At 37.1% G+C, this 21908-nt stretch overlaps 1 protein-coding gene across 2 annotated transcripts in view; it reads left to right on the top strand.

The window, feature by feature from the left end:
* Positions 1–225: 225 nt before the first annotated feature.
* Positions 226–21908, top strand: part of LOC149139306 (uncharacterized) — a 105797-nt gene continuing 84114 nt past the window's right edge. For both annotated transcript variants that reach the window (XM_089452332.1, XM_089452333.1), the window contains exon 1: positions 226–788. In XM_089452332.1, the coding sequence (XP_089308458.1) occupies positions 564–788 (225 nt within the window). In that variant the 5' untranslated portion in view covers positions 226–563. The remainder of the gene's footprint in view (positions 789–21908) is intronic.

A 21908-nucleotide genomic window follows, 5' to 3' on the forward strand; every position in this document is an offset into this window, starting at 1 on the left:
AGCCTCTTTAAACTCAAAAGTGAAGTAACTTAAAACTTCAATGGTTAAAAAAGACTAATGGTTAAAAAAGAAACAGCTTCAATTTCGTTTCAATAGAAATATTTATAATAAAGAAATACAAAATTTGAACCAGTAAACGATAAAAAAAACTTAATTAATTTAATAATAAAATAGTTGAAAACAATACATGAAAAATATATTTAGAATTTTTTTTGTGTAGCCCGAGGAAGATTTGATAGAGAGCATTGCATTAGAATCGGTTGAAACAGACTTACCCAATCGTAATGCCTGCAGTTGACGTGAATTCACTCTCTGTTATTTCCCGGCTTTTTAATCTTCTCCGCCATTCTCAGCGGTAAGAGAGAAGAGACAGACCACCTCTATATTTGTCTCCCCATTTATTTTTCGCAGAGTTCAGCGAGAAATTTGAAGAAAACCGGTGGTTTTACATCTATGCTTCGAATAGGGGGCTACGCTGGTTTGACTCAGAAGAGGCAGTTTGATTTTTTTTTCAGATGAAGATTTGAAGGTCTGTTATAGCAGAGAACCCAAAGGTGGTTTGCATGGGCGATCTCCAAGTTTGGCCTCAGCCAAACGGCATTTTGACGGAAGAATCTGCCCCTTCAGCTAACCCTCATCCGTCGGCAATTGACGCCAATCGGTGGGCCAAGGCCGAACTCAGGACTTCGGAGATCATTCTGTGCATACAGCCAACTAAGCAGTCCGAGCAGAAGCGGAATGAGGTGATCGAGTATGTTCAACGCCTCCTTCGGATGCGCGGTCTCGAGGTCAGACATCTTGGCCATTGGAAAATTTCTGTCTACTGCTGTGAAATTTGCTGTTTTTCAGGCTGTTTGTTTGCCTGGTTTAAAGTTTTAATGGGTTCTGAACGTAAGCTATTTTCACAAATGGGTATGGGGCATTAACAGATTTCAAGTTCTTATCATTAATTTCAATCTCTCTCTTGCGGGCTTGAATGCCTAGTCAAATGTAGCAACAGGGTTCTCGGCTTAGTTTGTCCAAATCTAGTGGACCTTCTGTGTAATCAAGCTATCTAGCATGGCATAGTATCATAGATCATGGCCCGCTTAATGTTTGATTTGAACTTTCACATGTATTTATGCGTATGTCCATTTCCCTATGCTTGAATAGCAAGTAATGCTTGATTTGAACTTGATTTGAACTTCCATTGCCCTATTGATGAATGGTAACCAGGCATGCTTACTAGGAGGGGAACAATGTTCAAATCTTGTGATATGACACACATATATACTTATCCTGTTTTCAATGGCTATATGATAATGTTCAAATTCTGTGATATGAACTTTCATGTATTTATGCTTCTGTCTTTTGTTCTATCACACTTACCCTTTTTCTCCATGGCCCTATGATGACTGAGAAGTTGGGGACACTTATTATGAGTAAACCAATGTTCAAATCTAGTGGACCATCTTGCTCCGCATTGTCTAATGTGGTGCCCAGTAATAAATGAATATCAACTTTGCAGCATATATGTATGTTTTCTAGTTGATTGTAGACAAGTTGTCCTTACTTGGAGCTGAGGTTCTTCAGTTGTAGTTGAGGTAACTACCTTGTTCCTTGCATTCCTACTTGAGAAAATGCCAGCTGTTTAAAGTTTGGCAGTCCGTAATAATTTTGAAGTGCTTTTCACTCTCGGCTGGCCTTGGTTCAGGTCGAAAACATCCAGTTGAGTTAATATCTTGTTCATTGCATTCTTGTTAGAGAAGCCCATCTGTTTAAGGTTTGCTAGTATGAGTAGCTATTTTTGAAGTGATACTCAATCTGGGCTGCCGTAAGTTCAGATCTTAAACTTCAGAAATTGCATGTTTCTGCCCCAGGTTAGAGATCCTGGCATATTGAGGAATGCAGTGAAGAGAGTGATTATTTCGAGATCTGACATTTGATCTTAAGACAATTTAACATGTCACATTGGGTTGATATTCACTGTATTCAGTATATAATCAGCATTATGCGTATTGTGCAATTTTTGTATCCAAATATGGGAACTTCAGCTCTGGAACAGTACATTATATGGGCTGATATTCACTGTATAATCAACAGTCTGTGCTCCGTGGCATTTTTTTATGAAAATATGGGAAATGCAGCTTTGGAGCACTATAGTAAATAGATTTTTTAACCCGTCCTCCCTGCCCCAAGGTCCATAACACTGGAGCCACAGGTTTATACCATAAACAAAATAAAATGAAAACAAACTTTTATCATTGTCCTTGGAAGAACCAAACAGTATCTATGGAACACCATAAAAAATGGAACATGAGATTTATACAGCTTTATATTAGGAATTCTGCTTATCGAGGAATGTTGTGAAGAGATGAGATTTACACAGCTCTATATCAGGAATTCTGCTCATTGGAGAATGCTGCCAAGAGTGTGATTCTTTTGGAATCTGACATTGATCTTTTGAAAACTTAACATTTCACATGGTTGTTGATACTCATTGTATTCACTGTATATTCAACATTGTGTAGTTTGTGGCATTGTTTGTGCAATGATGGAATTAACTGTTGAAAGGATGCACTATATCGATTTATTTTGTTTTATTTTCCTGGTGCATCAAAGGTCCTGCTTTATAGTTACAAACCAATTCATGTTGCTTCCAATATGGATGAACAGAAAAATGAGATGGCACTAAAATAACATTAAAGGCAAATATTCAAAATGCTTGTGGGTTGAAAATATATATATAACTGTAAAAATTGAAAGTACATTCCTTAGGTGCCAAGTGCATCCACAAAAAGTGACTTGCATCTATTGTTCACTACTAGAACCATATACATTCAGAAACCTCGATCAACTTAAGCCTATCAAGGTTGTCCATTACAATTCATCAATACTACATTCAATGCTCGCTATTAATTGCCCACCAATAAATTCCTTGAAAACATAGGTGTTCAAGGCTAAATGCAATGCCTCTTTTGATAAAGTGTCAACAAAAGTATTGACTTTACTATAAACATGAGTGAAACTAATCCATTGAAACTATTTAGAGATATCTTTATGTTGTTGAGCAATCTTTCGAAGGCCTAGGTTGTGAACTTGCAATGTTGTTCATCCAATCAACTGTCATCTCTGAATCACCAAATATTTGTAGATAAAAATATTTTCCTTCCCATATCAAATTTTAAAATTGCATAAAGAGCTTTAATGTCCTCTTGGTTATTTGTTCCTTGCCCCAAGTTGTCTTTGCCAACAAAATAATGGTTATTTGTGAGGTGAAGTGCAAAGCCCAAGTTGCTAGTTTGTGTGATACATTGACAGGCATTGTTGAAATATCCCCAAGCCATCTCTTGTTGATATTGATTTGGCCCTGTTGTTCATCCAATTAATTGCCAACTCTAAATCACCAAATACTTGTAGACAAAAAATATTCCTTCCCATAGCTAATTTTAAAATTGCATACAGACTTTAAAAGCTAGAGTATGATTGTCCTCAAAGAGATTGGCATTACATGCCATCTAGATTCACCATGTACCCAAGATGGGAAGTGCTCTAAAATCCTTAAGTTGCCTATTTATTAACGAAAAAACCACAATAACAATCTCCCAATGAGTCCTTGTCTCAAAGATGGTCCACATCCAATGAAGCTCAATGTCACGCCAAACTTTGCTTCAAATAGGAACAATCTAGGAGTAGATGCATCATTTCTACATAATAGACAAAGCTTGGGCCAAGATTTATTTCTCAACTAGAGAGTCTATCCTAGGTGAGCACTTTCTTCTTTAAAACAAGCTAGGAAAAATAAAAAGCCCTTTAGTGGAGCTTTGGTTTTCCACATATTACGATACCACCAAACCTCATCTGTTGTATCGGGCTCCTACAAATTGTTTTACCCCAACTTTGTCAAATAAAACCTAGAACTATTATAAGAACAAACCATTTCATTGTCTAAACCCCATAATCTAATATGTGCTTTGTAGAGTTTGGAGGCGTAAAGCCACCAATGTTGATGCTCCTCTTCATCAATAGCCACCTCATGTGAGTTAACGCCTTCCATTGTTTGGAAGCATATTGGGTGTGCTACTGTGCTTTTGCCTCCTGATGCAATCCAAATGGTACAAGAGGTGATGTACTTTTCTACTAAGCTCCTTCTCCATAGGTTGTCTAGAAAAATCCAAAGTGACATTGCTACTAGTTCCTTACCAAATATATATATATATATATATATATATATATATATATATATATATATATATATATATATATATATATATATATATATATACCAACCTATATCCATCTCAACTTTGTATCTATCAAGTGCCAATAAGAAATCTGTCTTAACTTTGAGGGATTTGATCCTTCTTGGTGCTTGATATGTTTGCGATTAAGATGGATCTAGGCTAGTATATATGGCTTGTTTTTTTTTAAATTTTTTTATTATTATTGTTATATTTGATTGATGCATGTTGACATCAGTGTTACCCATGCTACAAATCTACACCATATTAGGTTGTAGAATGTGCAACTTTGTGCAAATATAGATTGCCTATGTTGAGTGTGATTTTATCCTTTAGTGCCATTAGTCATGTCTCTCTTTCCAATACTTCAATTTGAAATTTGAGGGATAGATGTGCCAATTAGTGCTCAATGTTGTATATTTCTTGCCATTTGTGAATAAGTCAAGAGAGAATTTCAGGGAAGAAGTGAAGCTTTAAAATGTATTCTCAACCATTGGAAGTGACATTCCATAATGGGCAAGTTATCTACAAATCTTGAAACCTTAATTAAGGGAGGAGAATATGATTCAAGTAATACAAATTATAACATGTAATATCCTAGGGTAATTTTGCCCTTAGGGTTCTTCTCTGACTAGGGTTTTCTCAATAAATTCGGAAGACTATGTAACATCAATGAATATATAACAACAATGGTTATCCTTTTATGCATACATGGATATAAAGATTTTCCACAGTGACCAAATTCTTCAACTAGATCACAATTATTTAAGCCTGTTTGCCCAATAAACAATGAATATATTCAACCAATTAAATTCCCATGTACAATACCGATTTTACAATTGGCAAATCAAGTAAACCAACATTCAATAGTCACTAAACTCTACAATCTAATTCAAATGTTATTATGCTAGCTTCCTATCTATTGTGCGGTTTTGAAATTACTGTATTGGATTCAAGTCCCGTGGGTAGTCGCAAGGGAAAACTTAATTGCTGCGGGATCAATTTCATAGGTGCTTGTCCCACACTAGCGGATTAAGGATGCCACAGATCTGCTTCAATATAGTGTGGCCATGATTGTGCCTAGGATGCATTGTGCTTTTGGTTGAATTGCTGCTTTCGAACCTTAGTCACGATGAAATTGGCCCGTTCATCTTTAAATAGTCTCGTGTGCCTAGGGTAAATTTGCTTTCTGTCTCTTATGCAATATCGTGCGTTGCTACCACAAAACAATTCACTGTGCCACAAATGTCAGCTTTGGGGGGGATTTAGAAGGGTTTTTATAAGAATGGTCGTTTTGGTATTTGCTGTCTGGAAAGTCTGCGCTCTTCTAGCATTAGGAACTTGAGCTTCTTGCTACCCTAGCTCTGTCGCTGTTACCAGATCTATTGTCTAGCTGACCACAGGAAGCCCTCAGAATTTCGCTGCCTAATTTCGAGTTATATGATGGACACCTGCCTCAGGAACATACACAACGAGACTTCCACACTTGCTTCACAGAACTTCCTTTTAGTTGCCAGAAATGGCTAGACATGAATTTGTTCCAAAGAATATGTTGAGCCAGGACAAAGATAAAATATTCAAGCCTTTAAACCAAACCAAGACTGTTTCAATGCCCTGTGTCAGAACAAGAGAAGGGTGACTAGGTAGGGTGGTATCACCTCCATTGAAACTAGTCCAAGGAGAAATGGGGTCTTAAAATCCTCAGAGCCTCAGGCTCAAAGAAAATAGGGACAAAATGATCCAATTCAATGATTCCTCAAATGATTCTAATCCTCTTGTATTTATAAATGTTTTTGAGGGGATTTTTCTCCTTAACCAATTAAGAGGGGCTCATGGTAAACCCCAACTTTGGGATTTTTTGCACCAACTGCCCTAAAACTTACCCCCTGTTGCCCAAACATTGGGAATTTTAGGATTTTCCCCTTTATCTAAGACTATAGCCTATGGGGATCGATAGGCTACTTCGGTCTTGGTCCTATTAATCCCTTGTGAACATTGCATAACAACACACATTTTGAGAATAACATTGTAAGCATTCTTGGACGTGCCATGTAGAATGACATCAACTATTTAGTTCTTAAAAGTGCTAACACCATAGTAATTAGAGGATCATGCTAGTGGATACTTGGGGTATGCTTCCATGGATACCTAGTTCATGTTGAGATGTTGTCATTGTTGTCATTGATGGCCCAAGCAAAAGGAAACAAATCTCTGCCTAGGCCCTATGAGAAGGATTATTGAGCTGCTTGATTCCTTGTCCTATCGGTAGCTCTCTAAGTCAACATGTTTAGTCTGTTTTGTTGGTTTACTTGGCATCCATCAGATCTATGTCAAAATGGAGATTTGTTCTCTCATCTAAAGAGAGAAAGGGAACAGGCACGCTCATAATATTTTTGCAAAGGATGATGAGCCATGCATGGAGAAAGGAGGCTTCACATAATAGACAAGCACATGGCAGACCATAGCATAACGATAATTATTTGTAGTAGAAGGCAAGAATCTAGAAGATGAAAGAAGCAATCACCAAAGATCTTGCGGGACAAAATGCAAAAGAGAGTAGAATCTTCTAGTTTCACTTTCAGCCAAAAGACTCAGCCACAGAGGTACACAGGGTACATGGCACTTATGATTGAAGTGATGGACTTGCAGAACATGGTGGAAAAGAAAAAGTCTTCAGATTAGGCTCCACAGAAGAAAGCAGGGAAGTCTTCTAGTTCAGAGGGAGCAACTGCAATAGTGGGAATGTGGTAGTGTTGGAGACAGATCTAGGTGGACGAGGTTCTTCCAAAAACACCTTCCTCGCTAAGAGGGAGTGTTGAAAATAGTAGCGATAAAGGTTCCTTGATTTGTGCCTTAATCTAAGGGACCTCAACAAGTTCTTCCTTAGCATGCTTGAATTCCTATAAGTTAGGAGCTGATTCCTGTAAGTTAGGATGAATTCCTAAGATTTAGGATAAGTTCCTACAAATTAGGACAAGTTCCTACAATTTAGGATGAGTTAATAAAAGTTAGGACGAGTTATGAAGCAGTTAACTAATGCACTAAAGTGGAAGGCCGAGTTTCTTGTCTTCTTGTGCGATTTTATTTGGGAAAAGGACAAGTGACTGAATCTCAAGTTCTAGAATTGAGATGAGACGAGTTGCATGAGTTAGTTCAACTCGGTTAACTCGATCAATCACAAATCAATTTCCTAAAATATAATTTGCCAGATTTAGCCATTCGAATTGTTTTATAAGGAGGAACGAAGGCACAATTGTATTCATTCTTGAGCATGAGTTTGTGATCTTGTGAGGGAAAGAACGTCCAATAGGAACTTGTGCGAGTATTGAAGAAAGAAGAATTGCCTTGGGAATGTGCTAGAAAATAGGGGCTAATTCCTAATAAATAGAAGCAGCCCATGCGCTAGGAAATGGAGGCTTATTTCCTAGGATTTGCGCAAGGATTTCGGAGCTTCATCTAGGCAAGGCAAGAAGGCATACGGATTGGGGGTCTTGCAGGGGTTTCAAGCTTAGTTCAAGTAGGGAGATCATTGGATTCTCTCTTGAAACTATTTTGTATTGTAAGAGATCTATTGCTCATTCTTCTTCAATAAGATTCTCGAACAAGCAGAGCATTTTCCTAGTTGGGTTCCCTAGGAAAATTGTGTTTTTGATATTGTGTGACTGTGCATTTATTTCTGTTCCTATTCTGCTGCAAAATAAGTAGAGAATTTCTGTGTCTATATGAAAAGAAATTAGTTTTAGATTGTTCATATTAGCAGTTGCAGAATTTCCACGGGCCTGCAACATGGTTTGAAATTCGGTCTTCTCTCACTGAAATTCTTCCACATGTGCGAGCTCTTTCTTTCCTTCTTCTTGGTCTATTATTCTTTCTTTGGGTGCAGAAGATGTATATGATGATGATTGAGTGTCCCTCAAAGTGATCAAACTATCTTTTATATATATCTGTCCAGGTGGTCGATTAGGTGGCTCTTGGAGGCCCAGGCCGACTTGTTCCCATGGAGGGGGCTGACTTGGCAATTTTTGGTGGACTTTGACTCAATAAAATTCAAAATTCTTTTTCTTACAAATGTCCAAATGGGACATGACTCAATAATTTCTTTTTGACTCTATATGCATGAAGAACATTCTTTGACCAAAAATAAATATAATAATGAATATAATAAATATAACAATGATTGTTTTACATTACATTATGAAGACTGACACTAGTTACATTTTTCAATAAAGTGTGCTGTCCACTCTCATCAATTGCAGGAAAGGGTCCTTTCCTGATGATAATTCAGTCATGGCCGAAACTCTCCTTTGTCCTCTTTATCCTTTGCTCTGCCATATTCTCGAAATTCAGGCCCAGACCAAAACAAACAGAAATCCTGAGATACACAGAATTTTCAGACCTTCAGTAGGAAATTATGAAGGCATGTGATGTACTGTCTCTTCCAGGCTCCCAAGGAGTTTCCAGTTTGTGGTGTTGATGATCCACATGAAAGCCCATTCATGGCAGCCACTCTTTGTCCCATGTAACTTCAAATTCCCACTCTCAGTCATTAAGGATTGAGTTGGTATTATCAAGGGCCAACATACCTAGTTCAAGGGGCCAAACATATTAATCAAAATTAAATGAGGCCTTGGAGTTGAACCCCATGTTTCCATATCCCTAAGTGGATTTACTGTTCCTGTCCTCGATATGATTTATTTTTATGAGCCAAAACTTGGCATCAATTTTTATAAAGCCTGAAAGTGATGGACACTTTCAGCAGCAAACAACAGAAATGAAAAACAAGAGTATTAATCTTTAATGCCAGCAACATCAGTTTCAACATTAAATGATAGAAACTCCAGCAGTTTTAGTAGATTTGTTAGCAGATTCTATAACGCTAACAACAGAAGAAAAACCAAGAGTAGCTACTAGTAGCAACCGACAAATGCTCCAAAACCTCTGCTCATATTGTCTAAAACTTTCCTGAGAAGGTATGAATGCCAATTCAGGCTGAAGTCCAGGCAGTTTGCAGGCTACTCTTGTCTCAGAGTGTCTCATCCACACTACCTGCAATAACACTCTTAACAAAAAATCCCTACTCTAATGTCTAAGAGCCATTTTATGGCTAGTGATCCCAATTTTCTTAAGAAAATATGAGTTACAACTCAACTCTTGATGAGTGACACTTACGGGTGGGAGTTACTAAACACTACATACAGGTGGAGTTAGAAAAGAACTCTTGAGTGGGGGACATAATTTTGAGGATGGATGATAATGACCATTAATGTCAGCATGTATTAGTAACTCGTTATGCTAAGAAAAAAAATAAGATGTTTCTAAGTAATATTTTTGTCCAATGGAGAAATTCGAACTTTCAGTTACAAAAAGAGAAAAAAAACTACATTTTGAAGGTTTGTATACACCTCATAAAAAGGGAAAAAAAGTCCATAGACAGTCTATGCTAATCCTAGGCATGCATTTAATGTTGCATCTAGTTACAGTCCATGTATGGGCATCATATTACTGGTTAACAAAAATTACAACAAAAATAAGTGTGCTGTGCCTCGAAACTGACTCTCAAAAATTGAAATACTGCAAGATTTCTTAAGGATTAAGATATCCTCTTCATCATTTCCTCCTATTACCATAAACAGTGCAATTTTGGATTTTTAGGTCGCTTGAGAGCTGACAAGGAGGTATTGAATTCAGGCATATGAAAAGGCTCCTCCACCTTCCTATGATCCTCAGTCTGAAGCATACATTGCTGTCCCAACCAGTGTTGCGAATAAGGTTGCTGGTTTGTCTGATATTTTCACAATTATTCAGGTCTATGTTTATTCTTATTGATATCTTCTGATAATTGCAAATATTTTCCTTGATATTTTTGAGAAGTTTCTTTCTGGTTCATCGGTAATATATTTCCCGAAATGATATTTTCAACAATCCAACACACCCTGCTTAAAGAGCTCACTGACAACTCTATTGAACTATCTTCTTACATGTGGAAAAGAAATATCTTCAAACTCTGGTGCCACTGCCAATATCTGATCAAGGAGGGGCTTCAGAGATGTTTTGTAGATTGAAGGATCCATGGACCCATTCTATCATGAGATTGGAGTCCCCAAACACCTGCAATCTGGATAAGACCTTTTTCCACAGCTACCTTCAGCAGATTTAGAAGTGCATGAAGCTCTGCCCAATTATTTGTTTCACTGCTTGATGTTTAAAGGTGAAGTAGTATCTTTCATTGAGATACAGAATTCCTGCTCCACGAGGGCTGGGTTCCCTTGGCTGGTTCCATTGAATAATTCCCAGCTTTGGATTTGTCAATTACAGGAGGTTTGATTTCTTTTGTGCCTTCTGCATCAGATCATGTACATCCTCACAAATATACTTGATTTTTTAAACATTTCCAGGGGAGTGCAACATTTATCCTGAAATGAATGTCATATCTTGTGATCTAGATTGACCAAGAGACAATGCAGGGAAGAGCTTTATGATTCACCAATATTGAGTTTTCCCTCCATCTTTTGGAGCTTCCACCAAGGAAAGGCCTTCCCATTTACCTATCCCCCTTGTTAGAGAAAAACTTTCTTCAATGGCTCCTTTGTAAATGGGCAGTCCATCAATAAATGATTGATGTTCAGTTCATCTTTTCTACATAACATAAGAGGACCTGGTCCTTGCCAGGATCTCTTTTGAAGTACCTCCCAAGTAGATATTGCTATTTAGAGCCAGCCACATCAGTGATCTAAATGTTATTGGAGCCTTGATTTTACATAAAGGCTTTGACCACCATTCTACTCCGAACTCCTGAGTAAGAAACATGTCCTTATGACCTAAACATGCAGTGTATTCTCTGGAAGGATTCCATGACCATACTAAGGCATCATTCTCGTCTTTCATAAAATATATAATTTTTCTTCAATATTTTAACCTAAGCATTCTAATGATTAGAATCCTGACAATCCAATTCAAGCGTCCCAGCTTCCTTTCGTCCATAATGTCTTAAATTACCTCTATCTTGAATTGCAACATCTGTTAGCTGTACTATTCCTTGTTGACTTAGCTTCTCAATTAGATCACCATTCAGTTTATAATTTCCATCACTTTCAATCTAGGGCTTATTTCCAACTCTAACATTGTTGCATTCCCTATATTCCAAACTAGCCAATTTTCCTCTAGGGGAAGCCTAATACTAAGGCTTTCCACATTATGGAGGAATGCGAACATGATTTGGTTCTATATCTGGTCCAATCCTGCATGTTGAGAGGCCGAATGTATATGAAGGGTATAGCATTCTACAATGGCCCAAGTGTTTTCAACAATTTCTATAGGCATGCAGCTACAAGGGCCTCTCCAAAGCAATAGATTCTGCTTTTGTCTTTGGCATCCTTTGCCATTTTACCAATGGGATCACCTTTCTGATTTTGTCCTTCAATAGAAAATTAAAACATTTCCTTGTAATTTTACTTGTAGCTACAAGGCCCTCTCCAAAGCAGTAGATGCTGCTTTTGTCTTTGGCATCCTTTGCCATTTTACCAATGGGATCACCTTTTCTGATTTTGTCCTTCAATAGAAAATTAAAAAATTTCCTTCTAATTTTACTTGTATACCCAAACTATTGAGTGCTAATGGATTGGAGTGGCTTCGAGGAAGGATCTTATTAGTGTCCATCTTCCTAATGATGCACCACTTGATACCCTTTTCTCCATTTTTTCATATAACCAGTGCCAGTCCTTAGATCCATAGCCATTGGTTTTAAAGAGAAACTCAAATTTATAAGTCCTTTATTGAACTCGAAAAGGGTAGGATCTGACTGATTCCTCTCATTTGATTGTCATCTATCTTGAGGAAAGAGATAAATAAATGATGCTTGATTTTGTCACATTGTCCTCCATTCTAGTTGTTATACTAAATATATCAAGGGCCTCCTTTAAGTGCCTTGCCTCTCTCATAGACCTTGCTCTAAAGAGAAATACATCTTCTACAAATAGGAGATGAGATATATATAGCCCTCTTCCACCTTGTACCTTCAATTTTCCATTTCTTTTATAGGTGTTAAAGATTTTGCTCAGGTCTTTATGCACAAACAAAAATAGTAGGGGAGACATGGGGCAGCCTTGCTTGAGCTCCCTGTTAGGGTCATATGATTCATAGGATCAAATGATGATTGAATATTTTTTTTCAGTATATCAAATTGTAAATAATATTGCATGTTGCAAATGATTTCCAAAAAGAAAAAAATATAAATAAAAATAAAAAATGAAAAGAGGGTATATAAAAAGAAAAATAGAATAAAAGAATAAAAAAAAAGATGAAAAGAACCCCATGAAAAGAAAAAAGAGTGAAAGTGATGCAAATTCAAATGCCACTAGGAGAAAAATAGTTTTGTTTTGAAAAATAAATTAGGAATTGTGTGCAGTTTTTTTTAAATGACACAGTCACAGATCTTTGTTTGAATCATACAGTATAATCATGGTCAAACACATTTGAATTTCTGTTGTTAGACTAGAGAATAATTTAACCAAACTGTTTAAACTTGGTTAAAATTAGGTAGATAGGTGAAGAAATTGATCCAATTGTTTAAGCTGGATTAATAATTTAAGTTTGTAGGTTAGAACTTAGATTAGGATAAATCTCTCCTTCAAAGGAAAATAAGAAGGGTTTGCACATTTAAATTCACCCTTGGTTTGTAGAAGATAGGCCTTGCTTTCAAAAATTAGGATGAAAAACATTAAAATTGCATTATTCATGCTTTAAAGCGATATAGGTTGTGTCTTAACTTTTGGCGCCTATAAACAAAAGTGCAAAACGACAATATGTTTTGTCATTTAGCGGATAAATGGCGGGCCCGATCTAAGCTACGTGTCCTTTACGATGGTAATCAATGATCCGCAATGGGGGGTCCGAAAAGGTGGTTTCACTCACCCCGACCCCACCTTATGTGTCACCCTCTCGTTCTTTCACACCCCCTTCTCAATACCGTATACCACCCTCCCCCCCAAAATTGCTTAACTCTCTCTTTCCCACCAACGGTTCCCCGCGCCTACACCACTAATCCCTCTGCGACACTTGTCCGATCGTTTCCCCTACTTGTTGTGCATTAAATCTTCCCCTGAATTATCGTTAAACCCGCCAACGGTCCTACGTCCTCAACAGACGATTCCTCAACCATAAAAGGCTTGTTATCCATCCCTGTTACATCCTCTGCTAAATCTGATCCCGTAGATGTTAATTTGTATTTTCTCAATCTCAATCAATACATGAAAATTGTCCCGACATTGAGTAGAAAACCAGGGCGCAGTAGCACCAACTTCACCATCGTCGCCAACCTCCATTGTCAAACTTTTCCCGAGTAAATTGCACAACTTTTTAGCTTTTCTTGAGTAAATTGCACAACTCTTTAGCTTTTTCCAAATTCCTTCAAAATTCCCAATATGGCTCCCAAGAGCAAAACCAATGTTAATAATGAAAATCCTATGATTCCCCCATCAGTTGACCTTGATCACATCCCCCTAGCTGACATAGACTATAAAATCTCAGAGCCGAAGTGTGAATTTGATTTATTCGAATTACACAACTAGCTCAAAGACATCTTCCTTGACCAGAGCGATGAAATTGGCCTCTGGGAATCCAATTTACCCCTCTACATGTTTCCCCAAACCCATCACTTCCCCGAATTTGTCCTCAAATGCCAAGCTTGTTACTTGCCAAACTAGAGAGCCATTGTGGCCCACAATGGTGAAATTCTATTCACAATCACCCCTCAGTCAATTAACCAAATGTTGTAGATCCCTCAGAATGATTCCACTATTCCTTTCTCAGTGGAAGCCTTGAATGAATTATATCAGAAGTTGACCTTTTCCCAGAGATCCAAGATTTTCAAAATCTTCCTACCTGAAGATGTCCAACTCCCAAAAAAGAATCCACCATATCCCTCCTCCATTTTTCCAGACAAAGCTAAGCAAATCATTTCCATACTCTCATGTTTGCTGGGGTATTATTCAGATGAATGGGTAGATGAACCTATTTTAGGTTTTCTGTCCATTTTCTCCACTGAAGAAAAGCCCTCAGTAATTTTCAATTTTAGCCAGTTCCTTGTTGACAACATTCATGAACAATTCCTTAAGCTTCAAACTGAAGGAATGTTCAAATATGCCTCTATTCTTGTGTATATGTTTCTATTTTATCAAGTAGACAAGTTCCCATTTGCAGTACAAAAGCTGAATGAACAGGGGGAGCCACACTCAATCATTTTTTGGACTTCCATGCCAAGAAGGAATTCAGAAGAATACAACTTCAAAGACTTTATTGATCAATTTATTCATCCAACTACATGTTTGTTGAGCAGTGAGATAAAACCTAGGGTCAGTGCAGAGATTCAGAAGATTTTACACCTAAGTGAGCAAGTCAGAACAGACGATTGGTATTTATACCATAATTACACCGAAATAAGAGTGTATGGGTGTGAGCTGCCACCTTATAAACTGCCTAGGTATCTCCCAATGAGAATTTTTGCTTTAGAATACATCAGGAAAATGATATACTCAGATGAGGTCCATTTTGTGTCAGCTAAGAAGAAATCACAATTCAAAATAAAGGCTCAGATAGGACCATTTATTTGCAACAATAGGACAACAGGAGAGGAGGCAGATATCCTCCTAAAACAAATGAATTTTCCCTTGAGCTTCACTTGGTCATATGACCCATTTGGTATGATCTCTAAACTAAGAGTGGAACAAAAAACCACTCCATATGTTCACACTCAGAGGCCTGAAATCGAGAAATACATGAACCAAGATGAGTGGGAAGAAAATACTCTACAGGAAGCAGAGGAGCAACTGTTGTCTACTGCTACTTCACAAACTCCCACACCTCGGGAAAAAGCAGAGAAAAGGCCATAGGAAGAAGACTCTCCTTCAGTCACAGAGGTTTCAGCCAAAGAATTCAAAATTTACACCAAGAAAGCAAGGACAAATCCTAAGATAAATTTTTTAAAAGGAGTAGGGCAAGCTCCTATAGTACTCAAGGGTCAACCTTTTCCAATAAGGGATAACATCTTTACAGGATCTCCATTCTCTTCAGTCTCACAGGAGAATCCAGATACAGCTCAGACATCAGAATTAATCCAAGGTCAAATGGAAACAAGCATCTTTGACAAGTATAAGGAGATAAAACGTAGAAATGAGCTTCTCAAAGTCAACACTTATGATCAATTTCGGAAACAAACTTCCTCTACCCAACATAAGCTCTTGTCAGCCTTCGACACCGAGAAAGGAAGAATGTAGATGGCATTCTTGCAGGCACAGGTCCTCCACCCTAAATCTGCAGCAGATTACAAGCAAACTACATTTGAGTTTGATGCAAAGGATGTCCATCCTATTGATCAGATGGACATGCACAGGCAGACTGGGGAGATGATCTATTCTACATTGACAAGTACTGCAATGATTGCTTCCAAATTGCAGGTATCCCTTACTAATATTCAATCCCAATTAAAACTTGAAAAGGCTTCTTCTTTAGCAAAAGATAATAAGATAAAATCCTTGGAAGACTTGGTCATTAAGATAGGATATGACCCAAGCAATGTTAAGGCAGCAAAAGAAATAGTTAAGAAGAAGAATGCTGACATAACAACACTCAGAAAACAGTTGAAAATGTCAGCAACCGAGGATCCATAAGCAAAAGAAGTGAGGGAGACAGAGAGCCAAAAAGAAGACATGCTCAGATTAATTATGGAGCAAAATGCACAGATAAGGGACATGGAAGCAGAAATGGACAAGCTAATCAAGGAGAAAGAACAGAATGCACAACTAGCTATAATCCCACTTGATGCAGTACCTCTTGCAACAATAGTGCAAACAGGAGCTTCTACATCAACTATAGTAGCAACGGCTACAACAACTACAGTAGGAGTTTCTACATCTACAACACCCCCTGCACCAACTTTAGATGACTCAAGTAAACTGGTAAAAGCCATGGAAGACATGTCTTTACAAGGGGAGGAAATCAAGAAACTACAAGGACAGGTGAGGACTCTATAAGAATAGAAAGAGAGAATTGAGAATTCTCAATTGACAGAGGTACAAAAATCCTAGAGACTGATGCAAAGGATACAACAATTGGAAAAGGAATTTGCCATGGCTCATACCTTAGCTCAGGCTAAGGAGAATATATGGATAGATATCAACAAATCAATGACAGAGATCTGGCCATTAATACATATTATTTTTGAGCAGAATGAGTTGATTCAGAAATCCAGAGGAGCCATTCAAGAAATTAGGGAAATGCTGGGGGACAAGCCAACTGAAGCCACAAACCTCATCAAATTTCTAAATTCTAAAAATAGATACGAGTTGGAAGAACTGGAAATAGAAGACAGAACCGAGACCATATTAGAAATCAAGAAAGTATTGACCAAGAGAAATCTTATGTTGCAGTTGGAGAAAAAGTGTCAAGTTCTGGAGAATGGTGTCCAAAGATTCTTCAACAAGTTTGAGGTCCTCAGTCAAAAGGGACTTCCAGGTTTGCTGGTGTTGAATGACAAATTAATGACATTGCCCGATTATAGCCAAAAATTGATGGCCATTGCCAGAGACAGTGCCAAATTTGTAGGAATACATGGGAGTATAACAAGGAAAGCCTTCTTAGAGGCATTGGAATTTGATTTAGACATCCAACATGAAATCAAATACATTTTTATCACTAAGCCCACCTTTGCCAAATATACAGAGGTAGATGAAATTTACAGGAAGTTACTCAAATTGTCAATCCCAAGTGAAGACAGGTGGGAAAAATTATGCGAGTTACTTGAGTAAAAAGTCAATTCTTCTTCAGCAGCAAGACAAACAACGCAACAAAAGTCAAGGGCCAAATCAACAACAGTCTCCACAAAAATAGTGCCAGCAATCCAAGCAGTTCAAGTTTTCCTATATTTTTGTAAATTAGAGATATAATTAGTTTAGAAATTCTTAAATTACATCTTGATCGGTTATGACAGGATATTTTGTAAATAAACTTATAAACACTTCTCATTTCGAAGTATGAAGGGTTGGTTTTTACATCTGAGAAAGCTATTGTACATTTTCGAGCTTCAGTGGACTTATCAATAATACAGAAAGCTCTTTCACAGGATTCTTGTGTCAAATTGTTGGTGAAGTGCATCTATCGTTTTATGTGTTTATTATTCTTTGTTTACCATACTCATGTGTTTTCATAATTTGAATTATTCCATAGAAAGTTGAAGAACAAAATTTGTTTTGATGTACACTCTAATTCTGGCTTTGAATAATTTTAATGTTTTCGACTGATATTAAGTAAATGAATTCTTAATTGCTCTTTACTTAATGGAAATCCTTTCTCTTCTTCTTATTCACTTCATTTAAAATTAAAGAATCCAATTAGTTTGGCTGCCTTGCCCTGTGAAATCTATCTACAAAATACTGAAACAGATCCATCTTTTAAGTCACAGACTCCATAGCCCAATGGTAATCTAGACATCAATCAACCATACAATTCAAACCAATTCATAAACCAAACCTTGAACTTTTATAACTAGCCTAATATCCGAAACCAAACAAATCTAAATCTGACAGAGAGATCCCTCTCTGAAGTTGGCAGGGCTAGATCCCAACTTCCAAAGTGGTTTTGTGGTTACCTTTGTAATTTCTCTAGAAACCTCAGAAATTACAGAGTGATAACACCCCAAGTGGGCTTAAAAAGTTGGATTGTTGAGCCATTTATTAGTATTGCAAATGAGGAAGAATTTAAGCAACCTTCAATCTAATTAATGAAAGGGAGTCTAAAGCCCATGTGTACAAGTTTAAGAAATAGTCTGTTTACTGTATCATAACTTGTTGATAAATCAATTTTGACAACCAGAGAGGGTGTTTTCTAGGTCTTTATTGAGTGTAATCCCTCTTGTATGATACCAATAGTGTCTTTTATTTGTCTTCCCTCCAAAAATATGAATGACTTTAAACATATAACTTTTGAAATGATTGCTTTTAACCTTCTACTAATAACTTCAGAAATGATGTATGTTGAGTTGCATGGGGATATTGGTTGAAATTCATCAAATGAAGCTAGAAATCAATGTTGATAACCATGGATGGGATTTTCTTTGTCTTTATTGAGTGTAATCTCTCACGTGCCATACTAACTATGTCATGTATTTGTCTTCCCTCCAGAAATCTAAACTATTTTAAATACATAACATTTGAAGGGATTGCTTTTAACATTCTATGAATAACTTGAGAAATAATGTTATATATAATAACTTTTTTTATATTGAGTTGCATAGAGATATTGGTCGAAACTCATCAAATGAATGTAGGTTGTCCTTTGTTCGCATTAACACTAGAAAACTAGATTCAAATACTCTCAATGCTTTACTTGATTTTCTTGACTTCACCAAAACAAGGATATCATCTTCTAGTCATTCATTGAAACATTGAAAAAAATTAATTGACTATCCATTGAGGGCTAGATTCTTATCCTTTTGAAGGGGACAATTTTTTTTAAGTACTTAAGCAGTTATGTGCACCTCCAACTCTTCATTTTCTTCTTGGTTTACAAACGTAGGAAAGAACTTGGCCAACTTGATCACTTTTGCAATGATGTCTTTCTTAGGATATTTGTAAAGTTTGCTAAGGAAGTTGACCCCTATATTTGCTATTTCCTGGAAGGATGAGGCTTTGCTTCCATTAATCTTGACACATCCTAAATTGTGTTTTATAGTTTTCCTTTCTTTTGCATATTTCTGAAATAACTTGGTATTTTCACCCCCTTAGGATAACTAGACAACTATGCTCACAAGCCTCCATGTGTCGTCCTCCCACTTTAGTAGGTTTATCTTGTTTTCTTCAAGGTTCTTTAACTCCGTGTTCTCTTCCTCATTGAATATTCTAGTTGAGACTTTGTCTAATAATTCATGTATTTTTTCACTTTAGTAATATCATTTTGGGAGGTGTGATACTTTTCTCTTAAACACTTCACTGTTGCCTTCCTAGCCCTTTAGAGACTTGAGAAGAATTGAAACATTGTAGATCCTTCCACTTGAGAATCAAACTTCCGTCACTTTCTCAATAATTCTTGAGAATTCCTCAACTTGCGACCAATTAGAATTGAATCTGAATGGAGCAAGAGGCTTTTGCTCACATTTTTACCAATTTATGGATGAACAACATGTGCCTCATTCTAGGTTCTAAATTTTTCCACATTCTCCATCAGTGTCTGGTAAAAGGAATCTATTGAGTCTCTTAGAGACACCTTTCCTCTTTACTCCAAAATTTCTCCAAGTGGGCACGGTCTCTAGGTCATAGAGTCTCAACTCCTTTAGTTTATCGTGTAAAAGTTTTGACAAGGGTTTCGTTCGACTGGATTCTCCCCAGACTTCACTTTGCTTTAAAACAAATTTTAGATACCCTCAAATTATGACATGATCGTTTTTGAGAGACTGAACACTAGAAAATTGTTCCCAAAATACCCGCTTATCAATATACATAGCATATATATTAAAAGCTCAAAAGGTCAACCCTAACTCCAATCATAGTATTCAAAACCGACCGATTCGAATTGTAAATCGGTCAAATCGTTCGGTCCATTAGCAAAGGCCACCATACTGGTAGAAACACCCGGTTAGCTTCCCTTGCCAATTTTTTGGTCAAATCGGGCATAAACCAGTCAGTTTATGATGGAGCCGATCGATTTTCCTATAAACTAGTCGGCTCACTGCTAGGCCAACCAGACTCACTGAACATGGTTTTTGTGGCTTTTGAGGTGGTTTTTGTTAGAAAATCGGAAGGGCAGAAAGATTTTCTTATATTGATAATTACTTGTGATATTCTTCTGTTCTTATTAACTTCTTTATGTTCTTCTTTTATCTTCTTCTCATCAAGCAATCATCAAAATAAAAATGTGAGATCAAGGACACCAGATGTAGGCACTCAGCCAGGGCTAAGACCCCTATATAGGGGAAATCCCAATCAAAAACTCTTCCTTCAGTAGATTCAAAATGAGATAGACCAAGACCTTAGACCAATAGACCTTCCTCGTCCACCAAGTCAACCTTCCAAGATGATTTAGTAATCTCCTTTTTTCCAGCAACTTCAACCCGACAACAATTCAGAAATTCGACTTCCTAGCTACAGAATTTCGACGCCCAGCTACAAAATTTTGGCCCAACTTTAGCTCTGCAGTTTTCGGCCCCTCCAATAGCTTCATAGCTTCACACGTGTGAGAGAGAGAGAGAGAGGATTTCGACTTCTTATGCTTGAGAGAGATCTTCTTCTTCGCTAGCCCTTTCCTCTTCTTTCCTTGAAATTCACATTTTTTCTGGTTTGAGAAGTTGCAGATCAAACTTTTGAGTGTGAGTGACAAATGAGGTCGAGTCACTGCCTTTATATAGGAGTTTCTGCCCCTCTGTTTAGGCTGACTTGTCCAGTTTGAGGTCGAATTGGTGGAGGAGGCCTAATTGACCTATTTTACAATAAAATAAATTTCTTCTTTGACAAATAGAGACCAAGAAGGGTCTTTTACAATATGACATGGACAAGGACACTTGACATAAACCCTAGAAGCCTTCAATGGAGGCTTTGACCAAAAAAATTGACGCAAGCATGAAATCCATGCTTTAATAAGTCAATTTCTTTAACAATATTTTTTTTTCTTTCTTTCTTTTGACAAATATATTTCATTATGACTGAAATACAATTACGAAGACCAACACTAGTTACAATCTTCAACAGTTTTGAGGGAAACTAGGGGTTGTTTCCCTCCCAAAAAAATAGCCCCTCCAAGCCAATAAAAGGAGGTCTCCCCTCTCATTTGGTTCACACATTTCATTTAAAGTTTTTGTGAGCTTCATTGGGAGCCTGGAGAGTGTTGAGTTTTTGTTGGAGTAGTCATCTTAGAGGCTTGGAGTTGGAATTGGAGCTATTTTGGAGCTGTTAATGGAGTTGGCATCTTCAAGAGGAGGATAAGGGAGCTAGTTTGCATTTCCAGGTAAGAATTTTCACTTGAAAAAATCCATATTTCATTGCTGTCCATGTATTTAAATTTTTTGTGTTCTATGCTATCAAATATCAAGTTGAGTGTTAGTATTCAAGTCTTAAATTTTGTAGGCTAAATATGCCCCATTTTTTTCCCAAATTTATTTTAGGTTTTCCATTTTACTTAGCTGCATTTTTTTTTTTGATTTGCAGATTTCTTTCATTTGCAAATTTCAAGTATTTCTAACCACTATGCCTCCAAAATCCAAGAACACTGCATTGGCTCATTGTGATGTGATTGATGAAAAAATGATATGCAAATTTTGCAATAAATCTATTGGAGGGTGAGTGGGGTATTCTCAGGTTGAAACAACACTTGGTTGGGATAAGAGGCCAAGTAAAGCTATATGATGCATCAAAGGAAGTGATAGGTACCATTAGGGCCTAATACCTTACCAAGTTTGAGGAGAATAAGTCTAGGGAAAAGGCTATCCAAGAAGAAATTGCAACGAAGAAGGAAATTTTACAAGCCGTGAAAAATGGTGGGTGTGATGATTTTGAGATTCAAGGCTCCTCTTCTATCCCTTCCACCAATGACCCCTTTCACTATGTTCCTCATGCTCTTAGGTCTTATCATCAAGGTCAATAATCTAAAGGAAAAAAAAGGATGAACATCTAGAGTTATTTCGCCAATAATCTAAAGGAAAAAAGAGGA

Source organism: Pinus tabuliformis, chromosome X, assembly GCF_031772625.1.
Source record: "Pinus tabuliformis cultivar Carrire ecotype Pingquan chromosome X, CPIR1, whole genome shotgun sequence".
NCBI lineage: Eukaryota > Viridiplantae > Streptophyta > Pinopsida > Pinales > Pinaceae > Pinus > Pinus tabuliformis.